At 41.3% G+C, this 15,972-nt stretch overlaps 1 protein-coding gene across 1 annotated transcript in view; it reads left to right on the plus strand.

The window, feature by feature from the left end:
• The window catches only part of cacna1g (calcium channel, voltage-dependent, T type, alpha 1G subunit), a 257,996-nt gene that overhangs the window by 160,835 nt on the left and 81,189 nt on the right, over window positions 1-15,972 (plus strand). The window contains exons 18-19 of the mRNA XM_060939888.1: window positions 9,137-9,205; window positions 11,712-11,896. Of these exons, the coding sequence (XP_060795871.1) occupies window positions 9,137-9,205; window positions 11,712-11,896 (254 nt within the window). The remainder of the gene's footprint in view (window positions 1-9,136; window positions 9,206-11,711; window positions 11,897-15,972) is intronic.

The raw sequence follows: 15,972 nt of genomic DNA on the forward strand, positions 1-15,972 counted from the left end.
CAAAGTATACTTAATACTAAAGTATCAACTAAATACAAAGTATTTAGATGAACTTTTGTTATTGACCAAATACTTATTTTCCACCATAATTTGCAAATAAATTCTTTAAAAATCAGACAATGTGACTTTCTGGATTTTTTTTTTCTCATTTTGTCTCTCATAGTTGAGGTATACCTATGATGAAAATTACAGGCCTTTCTCATCTTTTTAAGTGGGAGAACTTGCACAATTGGTGACTGACTAAATACTTTTTTGCCCCACTGTAATGGGGCAAAAAAGTATTTAGTCAGTCACCAATTGTGCAAGTTCTCCCACTTAAAAAGATGAGAAAGGCCTGTAATTTTCATCATAGGTATACCTCAACTATGAGAGACAAAATGAGAAAAAAAAAATCCAGAAAGTCACATTGTCTGATTTTTAAAGAATTTATTTGCAAATTATGGTGGAAAATAAGTATTTGGTCAATAACAAAAGTTCATCTAAATACTTTGTTATATACCCTTTGTTGGCAATGACAGAGGTCAAACATTTTCTTTAAGTCTTCACAAGGTTTTCACACACTGTTGCTGGTATTTTGGCCCATTCCTCCATGCAGATCTCCTCTAGAGCAGTGATGTTTTGGGGCTGTCGCTGGGCAACACGGACTTTCAACTCCATCCAAAGATTTTCTATGGAGTTGAGATCTAGAGACTGGCTAGGCCTCTCCAAGACCTTGAAATGCTTCTTACCAAGCCACTCCTTCGTTGCCCGGGCAGTGTGTTTGGGATCATTGTCATGCTGAAAGACCCAGCCACGTTTCATCTTCAGTGCCCTTGCTGATGGAAGGAGGTTTTCACTCAAAATCTCACGATACATGGCCCCATTCATTCTTTCCTTTACACGGATCAGTTGTCCTGGTCCCTTTGCAGGTGTTCTTTGGATGCAACTCAGCATTCTTTCTCCTCCAAACACGACAAGTTGAGTTTTTACCAAAAAGTTCTATTTTGGTTTCATCTGACCATATGACATTCTCCCAGTCCTCTTCTGGATCATCCAAATGCTCTCTAGCAAACTTCAGACGGGCCTGGACATGTACTGGCTTAAGCAGGGGGACACGTCTGGCACTGCAGGATTTGAGTCCCTGGCGGCGTAGTGTGTTACTGATGGTAGCCTTTGTTACTTTGGTCCCAGCTCTCTGCAGGTCATTCACTAGGTCCCCCCGTGTGGTTCTGGGATTTTTGCTCACCGTTCTTGTGATCATTTTGACCCCACGGGGTGAGATCTTGCGTGGAGCCCCAGATCGAGGGAGATTATCAGTGGTCTTGTATGTCTTCCATTTTCTAATAATTGCTCCCACAGTTGATTTCTTCACACCAAGCTGCTTACCTACTGCAGAGTCAGTCTTCCCAGCCTGGTGCAGGTCTACAATTTTGTTTCTGGTGTCCTTTGACAGCTCTTTGGTCTTGGCCATAGTGGAGTTTGGAGTGTGACTGTTTGAGGTTGTGGACAGGTGTCTTTTATACTGATAACGAGTTCAAACAGGTGCCATTAATACAGGTAACGAGTGGAGGACAGAGGAGCCTCTTAAAGAAGTTGTTACAGGTCTGTGAGAGCCAGAAATCTTGCTTGTTTGTAGGTGACCAAATACTTATTTTACCGAGGAATTTACCAATTAATTCATTAAAAATCCTACAATGTGATTTCCTGGATTCTTTCCCCCCCATTCTGTCTCTCATAGTTGAAGTGTACCTTTGATGAAAATTACAGGCCTCTCTCATCTTTTGAAGTGGGAGAACTTGCACAATTGGTGGCTGACTAAATACTTTTTTGCCCCACTGTATATAGTGCCCTACATAGTGAGTAGGGAGCGATTTCGTCCACAGGGCATGACCAACTGCTGCACTCATCAGTCAAGTCAATATTTCAAATTACATATAGGGGAATTTCTGCACTTAACACATACTCAATTAAGAGTCAAATATGCTTCAACTCAAAAATAATGTTCGTGTTCAACATTGATAACATTGTTGACATTGTGACAATAAATTTTAATGTGTAAATGCATTTACAATCTCTCTCTCCCAAATCTCTCTTGGCGGCACGGTGGTGTAGTGGTTAGCATGGTCGCCTCACAGCAAGAAGGTTCTGGGTTCGAACCCAGTGGCTGGCAAGGGGCTTTCTGTGTGGAGTTTGCATGTTCTCCCCGTGTCTGCGTGGGTTTCCTCCTGGTGCTCCGGTTTCCCCCACAGTTTAAAGACATGTGGTTAGGTTAATATGGGATGGCCTTGGGCTGAGGTGCCCTTGAGCAAGGCACCTAACTCCCAACTGCTCCCCGGGTGCTGTTAGCATGGCTGCCCACTGCTCTGGGTGTGTGTGTGTGTGTGTGTTCACTGATTCAGATGGGTTAAATGCAGAGAGGAAATTTCACAAGTGTGTGATGAATAAAGTTGTTCTTTCTTTCTTTTTTTTTCTCTCACTTCACCTGTTCAATTTAAGAACTTTTTTTTTAACTTTACTCAGATACAGCGCTCTTCGTGCTCTTACACCAGTCACAGCTCCATGACAAAATCTCTTAAAAGTAACAGGTAGCTCACTCAGCTTAGATGTGTACCATTAATACTTCATGTGAGGACTTTTTTTCCCATTTAGTTATTAACAAATGCCATCAGACTCCACACCTGAGCCTCCTGTAAAAAAATGTGTGCTTTTCAGCAAGTGTGCTTTTTCAGAACGTAATACAAGAAGGAACATGGTGGTGTTGAAGGATGGAGCAAATGGAATTGTAGTAAGATTTATTTAGTACCTCAGTCTGTGATAATGTGTATTGGAGAGCAGAATTTCAACAGTTAGAAGCACTGACAGATAGAGGTAGGCTGGAGGTGACTGATCAAGACCTTATGAGATCCAATAGTTACGCGCTCAGACATGGTCTCCCTCATTCGTGAACTTGTAAATGCACACATTACACACCAATAAAGAATGAAACTTGCTCATGGCAGAACCGAGACGGAGAAATACTGCAGATATGATATCAGTATGAGATCCTCTTTAATGTTATGGACCTAAGGCTCTCTGTAGAAACTGTAAGACGTAGTCATGGGCTGTGGTGCTTCACATAAACAGAGGAGCAGAAGAAATAAGCTGGAGAGATAGTGATGGTCACATTCCTGCTGTAATGCCTTCTTTCTTTCCCTGAAACATGTTTAAATAGGAAGTCCCTTTGCATATGGTTTCCTTTAGTATGGGCCTCAGGTCCTCTGATAGCTATGATTTATGAAAAAAAAAGACTTCATCATAGTTATCCTTTCGATGGCTGATTGTTTCGAATGCTCCACGCTACTGGATACATCCTAGGAGAGCTGGTAATATCAATTACCTTAAGAGCCTTCCCAACCCATTGGTTTTGTATCACTGTTTTCCTTCACCTAGATGGATTGCCTTCACTACAGCTAAGAGCCCCATCTACCCCTTGTGTGACCGTATCCCTGGTTAAGGGAGGCTTAGGGCGTACTGACACTTGCTCAAGGTTTGCACCCAGACTAGTGGAGGAAAGGAGTCACCTTACTTCTCCATTCTAGATGGGCTCCAAGCAAAGTCTAGCCACTGCCCACTAAAAGAAAAGCCCTAGCGTGGGAAGCCTGTAATAAGCTAGAAAAAATCTGGCAGTCAAATTTAACTAAGTCTATTAAAGGAACAGTCCACCGTACTTCCATAATGAAATATGCTCTTATCTGAATTGAGACGAGCTGCTCTGTACCTCTCCGAGCTTTGCGCGACCTCCCAGTCAGTCAGACGCAGTCAGACGCGCTGTCACTCCTGTTAGCAATGTAGCTAGGCTCAGCATGGCCAATGGTATTTTTTGGGGCTGTAGTTAGATGCGACCAAACTCTTCCACGTTTTTCCTGTTTACATAGGTTTATATGACCAGTGACATGAAACAAGTTCAGTTACACAAATTGAAACGTGGCAATTTTCTATGCTATGGAAAGTCCGCACTATAATGACAGGCGTACTAACACCTTCTGCGCGCTTCGGCAGCGCATTGATACGGAGCTCAGATATCAATGCGCTGCCGAAGCGCGCAGAAGGTGTTAGTACGCCTGTCATTATAGTGCGGACTTTCCATAGCATAGAAAATCGCCACGTTTCAATTTGTGTAACTGAACTTGTTTCATGTCACTGGTCATATAAACCTATGTAAACAGGAAAAATGTGGAAGAGTTTGGTCGCATCTAACTACAGCCCCAAAAAATACCATTGGCCATGCTGAGCCTAGCTACATTGCTAACAGGAGTGACAGCGCGTCTGACTGCGTCTGACTGACTGGGAGGTCGCGCAAAGCTCGGAGAGGTACGGAGCAGCTTGTCTCAATTCAGATAAGAGCATATTTCATTATGGAAGTATGGTGGACTGTTCCTTTAAGGTCCAGACATTTAGAACTTTAGTAGAGCCAGTTCTTCTGTATGGCTCAGAAACCTGGACCCTAACTACCAAGCTTGAGAGTCGTCTTGACGGATGCTATACAAATCTGTTAAGAAGAGCACAGAACATCAGCTGGAGGGACCATGCCACTTCTGGCCAAATCTACGGAGGATTACGCAGAGTATCCCAGAAGCTTAAGCAAAAGCGTCTACAGTTTTCTGGCCATTGGCATTGTGCCACAGGCGAAGTAATTTCCTCTCTCCTTCTATGATGCCCTTCTGGCAAAGTTGTATCCAGAAAGTTAACATACCCAGACACCATTGCCAGAGACTCGGGCATCGATATTGAAGACCTGGGTTCAGCGATGCAGGACTGCTGTGTCTGGAGAGAGTTAGTCATGGGAATCTCGCCCACCCCCGTGGTTGAAGGATGATGATGACGATGAAAAAAAAAATCAGCTGACTCTTTTCTCTTTACCATCAACTCTTTGCATAGTCCGAATAGTAAATATATGCTTGAGTCATTATTGTAAGCCAAGTAACAAGTGTTAATGCTACCTGAAACAGTCCGGGGTACAGCCAAGTTCTGATTATCAGCTAATAGTATGAGCATGGAGCTAATCATCAATGCCTTTATCCAGGACAAAGCAGGGCTCGTAAAGGTCAAGGCAAAGAGACAGTAGTATATACCTGACAGGAGAGAAATGACTGTACTGGCAGAGATTTGCCTGTAATTTTTTGTTTTGTTTAGTACATACTATAGTAGCAGTGCTGCAAACGGTCCCAAATCAACGATGATTTCAAATGTTTTTGACAAGACTGCTGATGATCTGATATGATCCACCTGAGAGCGTGGAGGAAGCACGGCTGAGGAAAGAAAGAATTTATACATACACACAGGGAAAATGACAGGCTTGTAATTAAAAGTTAACATATTAATTAAAACATATTAGGCCGAAAATCAAAGCTAATTAAACGTTTTATGACATCTGTTGTGCGCAATCGATCACACCACCTTAAAATGATAAAGTTTCAGCAATGTTCTGCATACTCTAGAAGGGTTATAAATTGATCGAATTTGGTTAAGTGCAGTGTGAATGGTTGTCTGTGTCTATGTGTCAGCCCTGCGATAACCTGGCGACTTGTCCAGGGTGTACCCCGCCTCTCGCCCATAGTCAGCTGGGATAGGCTCCAGCTTGCCTGCGACCCTGTAGGACAGGATAAGCAGCTACAGATAATGGATGGATGGATGGATGGATGGATGGATGGTTAAGTGCATCTTCAAGTGGTTATTTCTTAATTTGCTAAGATGAAGAAAAAAGGGCATTCCCTCATAACTGTTGAAACACAACCCATTTATAGTTCAGTGTGTGTTCCTGTGCTCAGGTATTTATCCCTGTGTTTATGTGGGTTCTCCTTACTGCTCTCCCATATCTTCCCATTATCCAAAAAAAAACAAAAAACATGCTGGTAGGTTTTTTTTAGCTAATCTAAATTTCCTCTATGTATGAATGTGTGTGATACTTTGCAATAGAGTGGAGTATCATATCTGCCACCACTACTGACCTGCTTGGCCAGATTAAAGCAACTACTGCCGATGAATAAATCAGCAATTATCTGAAAAAATACATCAAAAGATATTCTGTTACTGTGATATAATTAACAATTGTTCCACGAAATTGAGTCCTACATGAACTGATACCCGACGAGGCGCGTAGCGCTGAGTTGGCTATAAGCCATGTACGGTACGACGAGATTGAGTGGAATAACTGTTTTATTCTATCCACGTTCACTGGATTTTGAGAAACAGAACATTTTTATTTTTTGCAAATTTGATAAACAAACACTTTATACAAAACGTTCGACAAAATAATTTCCACTAAAGAAACCGGCTAAATGACAATAGCAATTTGTGAAAAATGCTATAATAATTCTTGAAAAATAAAAAAAAAGATACGTTCTCACCATCAAATACTTTTATTCCATATTTTGTTGCTTTTTTTTGTATTTTGGGGGGGTTTGTTTTCGAGTAGAGTTTTTATTTCGTCCTCGGTTGGTTCAGCAACACGATCCGTCATTATGTTTTTCTCTACTCACAGTATATTAGCTGATAGCCTAGTAGTAGAGTAGCCAATCAGAGCATGCGATTGCTTGTATCCTGTGAATGTGGAGAGAATAAACGTTGTTAAACCACAGCACTGATGGAATCTGATGGCTCAGAAGGTGCTGATGAAATATTCTGTTAGCAGCTTAGACTGTAGTGTCACCTGCAGTTCAAATCACAGGTTGATATTAATGCACTCACTCTAATACATTATCATTTCTTCACATAATAATAAAGGGATTAAAAAATGTTTGTTATTTAAAAAGTAAACATTTATTTACATTACAGGCATTTAGCAGACACTCTTATCCAGAGCTACTTACAACATACCCAGAGCAACCTGGGGAACAGTTGGGGGTTAGGTGCCTTGCTTAAGGGCACCTCAGCTATTCCTGCTGGTCTAGGGAATTGAACTAGCAACCTTTTGGGCCCAAAGCTGATTCTCTAACCATTAAGCTACGGCTTCCACAAGTTAGAAATGGAAAGAGTCTGGGGTGTGAATAGTCTGAGGAGCCTCAGGAGAGTCTTGAGGACAGAGGAATTAGGAAGTTAGAGTTTCTGAGTAACATAAGGTGCATTATTATTTATGTATTGTTACACAGCTACAGTATAAGTTGGTAGCTGGAATCAAATTTCAGTACTGAGGGCAAGCTACGTCTTGTAACCTTAGGCCTCAAGTATTTTTCTGAGGAGGCATGCTGTGCCAAGGAGGGCTGCCTTCTGAAGCAGCTCAATCTTCGTGGTCATGTCAGTCAACTCGAGGTGTTTAGTTAAGTTTGGCGTGACTGTGCCCAGAGCGCCCACCACCACTGGAACCACTCTTGCTTTAATGTTCCATAACTTTGCTACCTCCCTTCGCAAGTCCTGGTACTTATCAATTTTCTCATTTTCTTTCTCAGCAACTCCAGCGTTTCTAGGAACGGCGATGTCAATAATGTTGCACAAACCCTTCTTTCTATCTATCACCACTAGGGCTGGTCTCCTTGCTGGGATGTGGGAACACGTCTGGATATTGAAATCCCATGGCAACTTCACTTCTTCGCTCTCCATTACCCCTTCAGGCTTATGCTCATACCACTTATCCGTTACTTTGAGTCCATGAGATCGGGCGATGTTCCAATGAAGGATCCTAGCCACATTATCATGACGATGTTTGTACTCTGTCTGCGCCAACTTACTACATTCAGTGATCAGGTGCCATATTGTCTCATCCTTCTCCCCACACATCCTACAGAGTGGAGACAGATTTTGTTTTTCAACCTTTGCCTTGATCACATTCGTTCTCAATGCTTGATCCTGCGCAGCTATAATCAGCCCCCTAATAATATTTATTTATTTATTTATTTATGTCTGTATTGTCTTATCAACTTCAAGAGAAAAACAGAGCCTGGATAGAGAAGGACTGTATATAGCTGCTATAATGTAAATGATAATATGAATCAACATGTGGACATTGTACAATCTCATCTCATCATCTCTAGCTGCTTTATCCTGTTCTACAGGGTCGCAGGCAAGCTGGAGCCTATCCCAGCTGACTACGGGCGAAAGGTGGGGTACACCCTGGGCAAGTCGCCAGGTCATCACAGGGCTGACACATAGACACAGACAACCATTCACACCTACGGTCAATTTAGAGTCACCAGTTAATCTAACCTGCATGTCTTTGGACTGTGGGGGAAACCGGAGCACCCGGAGGAAACCCACGCGGACACGGGGAGAACATGCAAACTCCACACAGAAAGGCCCTCGCCGGCCACGGGGCTCGAACCCGGATCTTCTTGCTGTGAGGCGACAGCACTAACCACTACACCACCGTGCCACCCACATTGTACAATATTAAATGTAAATATATAAATATGTAGAATATTATTGCCAAATTGCTGTGTAGGAATAAGACACTTCTGGACATGCCAGTGTTGCAAAATCAGAATTACTGTAGCTTTGGGGTGGTAACAGCATCACACCATCCCATCATTGATTATTTTTCGATAACATCATGGTGTGTCATGTTTATTCTTTACATTACTGTATACAGTGGTAGAGGATTTTAACTATATCACCCACGTCTACAAAGAGGGTGTTAGATCTGAGGTAATGTGGGTTTGGCATCAGAGGTGGTTGTCAGCAATAGAAAGAAAAGTTCACAGAGTCTTATTTGAGAGTTTTTGGCAGTTGCAGGGTTTTTTTTTTTCTTTCTTTAAGAATTACCTGTTTACTTTCTACTTTTCTCATCTTTTCACACAAGTTCTAATAACTACACTTCTTTCCATTTTTAACCTGTTTGATTCATATCCCGCAAAGTTAGAAATGGGAACTGATTTCTTTGGGGTAAGAATGCTACAGTCCTCATTACCTGCTGAGGTAAATAATATTACCCGTTGAGTCTGATACAGTTTCTCATGTACTGCCTGTATGTTTGTGTGTGTTTGTGTGCGTGTCTGTGAGATGTTAATGCATTTGGAGTACTCGACGCGTGGGCAGAGTCACAGCTCCATAGCTAACTTCACAGGAGGCACCTCTAATGTGTGATGTAGCTCACATGCTCACACACACAAACAGGGAGGACGGCATTATGTGTGATACTGCAATGACTAAGCCGTCCCTTTCTTTCCCCGTCTTCTTCTCTCCACAGGAGCGTATATTCCTGACAGTGTCCAACTACATCTTCACAGCTATCTTCGTGACTGAAATGACAATAAAGGTAGGAGGTAACACTGGTGTTTGTTTGGGTTTGGCCTCATTGGTTATTCCTGATAGGGGGTTTGGAGATGATCCCTGCCTGATGTGAGCATTTTTTAAAATAATGCTGAGTGCATTTTTACTTTAAATCAGCATAGCCAGGCCAGTCCCACTCATGACATTCATAGATACTTGGACAATGGCTGAAACAGCGTTCCCTCTCTGACAGCTTCAACTTCCATCAAGTAGGCAAATTTAAAATTTCCAACATACACAATGCAGACTCAAGCTAAGGCAGCCATTAAGTCCACCTTCAGATGTGCCTTCAGCTTTCAGTGCGATGTTTGTTAGTACTACACAGAAAGGATCGTCTGCCAGATATTCAAATCACTAGTATTGAAATGGATGAACATGCGGGGACCTCTCAAGAGAAGCCAGAAAAGTTCACAGGTGTCATTCAGTGAGGTCTAGGCTTTCTATTTTGAGTGCTGCTATATGCCAGGTCACACCCACTCAAGAGATTTTCAAATGAAAATCATGCGAGAGAATAATCTGACTCACTGGAGGTTAATTAACAACGCCTTACGAAAAGTGTCTAGGGCAAAGAGTGAGAGAGACGGGAGGGAGGGGTGCTGCAGGGGTGCGGCTCTCCGTGCCTGACATGCCTTTGTTCAGGTGTGGGTTTGATCAAGCCGTTATTTGATATATTCATGTGCAGTGCATTAGAACCTTCACATTTCTCTTGGGGAAGTCTTTTTGGGAGAGATGATCCTATTTTTTGCCTGCATTTGTTTACCTCTACTGCTGTGAGCTCATCTTAGATCATATTGTGCCACTAAGTTACTGCACAGGCTCTAAAATTACTGCCATTGTAGTACAGCAAAGAGCCAACGAGAAACTAGGAAACATGCCTTTTGCACTTAAAACACAGGTAAATGGATCCAAACCATGAGGTAGAATCAAAGTGAGAATACAGGCAGTAGTCAGGCGATGTGCAAACAGAGTTAACTGGGAAAAAGGCAAAGATATAAACCAAATAACCAGAAACATGGTCATGGCCATGAACACTAGCGCAGAATAACAAAAGGCTTGGTATCGCAGGTACAAGACACTGAGCACATACTTCACAATGAAAGTGTAAACTGAGAGTTCTTAAATAGTGTGGCAGTGATTATATAATAGAGTCCATGTATATGTAATCAGACTCATGGTGAACATGAACTAGGGAGAGTCTGTGATGGCTATTGGGTGCTGTTTGGTGCATCTCAATGTCAAGGAATGATCCTTAATGGCTGAATTTCAAGAATGCCACGTCATCGAACCCCACCAGAGGACCGTTCCGATGTCTACGAGCCTTCGAATTCTACCAAGGACTCAATCCTTCATTAAAAAAATTTTCAAAGATGCCTGTGTGTTTCCTCGGCATTCTTAAAGCAATCACAGTCCTATGAACACATGAAGGGCATGACCTTTTCAATGATCCGCATACTCGCTAGACTGTTCCATTACGTGTTCTCCGAATGCTAGGAAGGAGTCTTGCCGAGCCTCTGAAGAACCCAACTTGGAAGGACCCGACCTACCAAGGAAGCATCCTTGAATTTGAGAGCCGTGTTTATAGGCCGCGCTGCATTCTGGGATTTGTAGTCAGTGGCCATGCTTGTAGGCCGCTCTGTGTTACTTGGAGTAGAAAGCTATGCTGTTTCTGGCATTGACGTGACACTTTGATTTTTATCAAAGAGTTAATATACATTAACATGCATAATACAATATAATGCAATAAAATAATGATATAATACAACATAGAACAGTGTGTTTGAATTCTCAAACCAGAAGGTGTGCATTAATTTTCAACAGCATGACTGATAGTAGTTTTGTTTGTAACATACAATGAGATGTTTATGTTTACATTAATGGAGTAGTTTGAATTATTATAATTATTATTATTCTTGTTTCTATAGTAACAGCTGATTCAGACGGACTTATGGCAGACATGCTATATAAAATTGAAAAAAAATAATTGTTGTTTTTAATACCAGAAAATCTACAATCATGGTCAAGCGTTTCTGTAAGCACGCATTAATTTAACATTTAAGGAAGGAGTCTCCAGTTTCAGTTATTTGTAACAGTCAGCAGGTTTTCATCCCTCTTTCTGGTTTCTTGACATGACAAGCATGACATTTTACTGCTTTATTAACTTCAGGGGAAAAGAAAAAGAGGAACTGAGGAGGAAACAACTCTTTATAGCTGCTTTAAGTAATAACAGGAAGTCACTTTTGCAGATGTTTCCTAGCATTAACTGGAATTATTAAACACTTTAGGGTGTGCTATAATGGAATAATGAATCAACTTTGGGGTTGTAATGGGCCTGTGGGTTATTTTCCCAATTTTACAGACAGCATACCCCATCGTGTTTTATTCCTCACATAATATATTATACTGTCATTTTTATATACCTGTAATATACCATCAACTAGGTTAATTCAGATAGTCATTGCTTGTGTGTGTGTGTGTGTGTGTGTGTGTTGAAGGTGGTGGCCCTGGGCTGGTGTTTTGGGGAGAAATCATACCTGAAGAGCAGCTGGAATATTTTGGATGGGATGCTGGTGCTTATCTCAGTCATTGACATTCTGGTGTCTATGATCTCAAACAGTGGCACAAAGATCTTGGGCATGCTGCGTGTGCTGAGGCTGCTGAGAACTCTACGCCCCCTCCGGTATGTAGTTATACTGCTGTTCTCCTAATTCACTCCACTGTAACTCTCATAATTTCTCATCGAATGTTCTGGAATGTATCGACCAATCACAATGAATTTTAAATTCAAGTAAAAACATTGTGTGTGTGTATGTGCGGACATGAGTGCTTTACTGGGAAGTACGCCACTCGTATTTCTTGTATTTTTCATACGAGCTACATCCGCAATATGGAGAACCAAAACCATGCCATAAATCTCTGTCACTCATGAGGAGTCGAAGACTTGTTCAATAGCATGCTAGCTGAATGGAATATATCTGATATACCATGAAAAAAAGCCAGCCGATATTATTATCCATCCATCCATTATCTCTAGCTGCTTATCCTGTACAGGGTCGCAGGCAAGCTGGAGCCTATCCCAGCTGACTATGGGCGAGAGGTGGGGTACACCCTGGACAAGTTGCCCGGTCATCGCAGGGCCGATATTATTATTATTATTATTGGGGCGGCACAGTGGTGTAGTGGTTAGTGCTGTCGCCTCACAGCAAGAAGGTCCGGGTTCGAGCCCCGTGGCCGGCGAGGGCCTTTCTGTGTGGAGTTTGCATGTTCTCCCCGTGTCCGTGTGGGTTTCCTCCGGATGCTCCAGTTTCCCCCACAGTCCGAAGGCATGCAGGTTAGGCTAATTGGTGGCTCTAAATTGACCGTGAGTGTGAATGGTTGTCTGTGTCTATGTGTCAGCTCTGTGATGACCTGGCGACTTGTCCAGGGTGTACCCCAACTTTCGCTCGTAGTCAGCTGGGATAGGCTCCAGCTTGCCTGCGACCCTGTAGAACATGGTAAAGCGGCTAGAGATAATGAGATGAGATTATTATTATTACTATTATTATTATACATACACACCCTCTGCATATCCGCATTCTTGAAGGCCAATGCTAGCTGACCCACGAGTTGGTGCTCTTAACGCGGCAGTGAAGTCACCTTCCAGCTGATGTACCACTCATCAGTAGTGTTGGTGAAGGCCAACGCTAGCTTACCCACGAGTTAGCGTAGCAGTGCAGTCACCTTCCAGCCGCTGTAGCGTTCATCAGCGCAGCAATGAAGTCACCTTCCAGCCGGTGTAGCATTCATCAGTAGTGTTAGTGAATGGTAATAAAGCAGTGCTATCAAGAGCAAGTAGCACAGAAACTAAGATTTCTGTCTACAGACTCTTCTTCCATGCACGCTTACCACAGTATTTTTCACTCAGACTTAAGTATTCATTTCCCGATGCAATTCACTTAGTTACTTTTAAAATCACCATCAACAACTACACACAACGGATCGACCTGGCGGTCAAAATTCTTTAAAAATCTGCCATTATTAATGAAGCACACGTGGTGGCCATGTTTGTTTACAAATTGTCATAGTCACTCACTAGTGTGGAAGTTTTACGTCTCCAACATGTGACATCATGTTGTCTTGACAACGTGCAGTATCTTAACAATATTGCATGCTCATTCTCCATTGGGTAAAGTGGTGTAAAACACGCAGGATAAGCGATATGCTAACAATATTGCATGCTATCGAACCAAATGAATGAAACCTGCTAAAAGGGAACAGAATCCATGTTTTTATTCCATCGAAAAAGTGTCCTGTATGTATGTATGTATAATAATTTCCGATATTTCACTCCGATGACGTCACTCCCAGTGTTTTCCCTCTGACTAGATGTGCACTGTCAAAATGGCGAACTGGTTTGAAGTTAAAATTCTTTTGATTAACTTTTTTTGTGTGTGTGGATCTGTCCATATAATATAAAGAACATTACACGGTGGCGCGAAGTTATGAAGTTTATCTTCCTGTGTTTATACATATGAGTGATTCCACGCTTATGGGTACTGAAATGGGGACATGAACTTATTCACCTAAAACCATTTCTTTTTTTACCATCAGGTCACAAAATATGTAATCTTTAATGAATGATATGTTAAAAGATAACTTTAATTTTCTGAGATGTAATAAAAACATTTATATGCCAAAGTCAAGCCTATGAGTTCCAAAATGATGTCTGTTACATTACTTCTGTTACGATTGTCCATCTCGCGTCTGTTACAAATTAATTACAATCTAGCTATATACCATGTTAATCTTATTGAAAGAATGTGTATGTTTATTCTACTACACATGTTTATTAATTATATTTGCTAAAACATCACCTTCCTATGTTTCAAAAAGTAATTCTACATTGTTAAAATTGAGAATATATATATGTCCACAACACTTCTGTTACGTTCTGACTTTGGCATATAAATATGTTTTTATTACATCTCAGAAAATTAAAGTTATCTTTTAACACATCGTTCATTAAAGATTACATGTTTTGTGACCTGATGGTAAAAAAAAGAAATGGTTTTAGGTGAATTTTTAAAAATAAGTTCATGTCCCCATTTCAGTACCCATAAGCGTGGAATCACTCATATATATAAAAATACACAGTGAATTCTCCTTGAATCTGCATTGTATGAGATGCCTTCTCTTGCTGTGATGTGCATATGCCTCATGCCTCACTTCTTGTAAAGAGAGCCTCTTGAAGCCAGCCGAAAGATTGATCAAATATTCAAGAAGAGCACAAAATCTAATATTCTTCCAATTTGTCTGCAAAATACATCTACTGGATCTAACCTCTTATTATTCCTTCATCCTTTTTCTTTTGTTTCTCCTGTATATGGTTTCTCAATCGACCTTTCCAGGAATATCGAATCAAATACATTATATTAGTGTTTGGGATTTAAAATGCTAATGATGAAGGGTGGATTTGACATCATCAACATCATCATTGTATTCTTGTGGAGAAGCAGAAAAAAATGAAGAGAATTCCACTCGTGAGACCTTGTGTGTTTTCAGGGACCACATTCCAGCCGAGAATTGCATTCCATGTTTGTTGTTGATTAGGTAGTGCCTGTGTTCCATGTGTGAAGGTTGTGGATGATCGTGCTTTCAGACAGACATCACAGAGGAGAATCTGCATGTGTCCTAATTCATTTTTATGATGTTGTCCATCAGAGGAAATTGCTCTTATGGTGATGTGAGGAGAGAAATGGAGGTAAAAGTGCTGAGTGCATCTCACTGAGACTTATAGCTGATTGAATTACTTGCACTGTTTTAATAAAAGGTGAGGTCAGTTATTTTTTTTTTAATTTATTGTAATATGTGACAAAGGGCTTCTCAGATTATGGAAGCTGTCAATAAATGTTCTGTTGAGAGGACAGACTCTGGCCTCTGTGATGGTAGAGGAGCTGTAAATGTAATAAAAGCCAACTGACCACCAATATCTAACCACTCAGGACAAGGATGTGCCTTGATATGCCTGTCAGTAATGCTGCCTTGTAATTCAGAAAGCGCCACCTCTTGTACAGTGGTGCTTGAAAGTTTGTGAACCCTTTAGAATTTTCTATATTTCTGCGTAAATATGACCTAAAACATCATCAGATTTTCACACAAGTCCTAAAAGTAGATAAAGAGAACCCAGTTAAACAAATGAGACAAAAATATTATACTTGATCATTTATTTATTGAGGAAAATGATCCAATATTACATATCTGTGAGTGGCAAAAGTATATGAACCTCTAGGATTAGCAGTTAATTTGAAGGTGAAATTAGAGTCAGGTGTTTTCAATCAATGGGATGACAATCAGGTGTGAGTGGGCACCCTGTTTTATTTAAAGAACAGGGATCTATCAAAGTCTGATCTTCACAGCACATGTTTGTGGAAGTGTATCATGCCACGAACAAAGGAGATTTCTGAGGACCTCAGAAAAAGCGTTGTTGATGCTCATCAGGCTGGAAAAGGTTACAAAACCATTTCTAAGGAGTTTGGACTCCACCAATCCACAGTCAGACAGATTGTGTACAAATGGAGGAAATTCAAGACCATTGTTACCCTCCCCAGAAGTGGTCGACCAACAAAGATCTCTCCAAGAGCAAGGCGTGTAATAGTCGGCGAGGTCACAAAGGACCCCAGGGTAACTTGTAAGCAACTGAAGGCCTCTCTCACATTGGCTAATGTTCATGAGTCCACCATCAGGAGAACACTGAACAACAATGGTGTGCATGGCAGG

The sequence above is a fragment of the Neoarius graeffei genome, chromosome 14, assembly GCF_027579695.1.
Source record: "Neoarius graeffei isolate fNeoGra1 chromosome 14, fNeoGra1.pri, whole genome shotgun sequence".
Taxonomy (NCBI): Eukaryota; Metazoa; Chordata; class Actinopteri; order Siluriformes; family Ariidae; genus Neoarius; species Neoarius graeffei.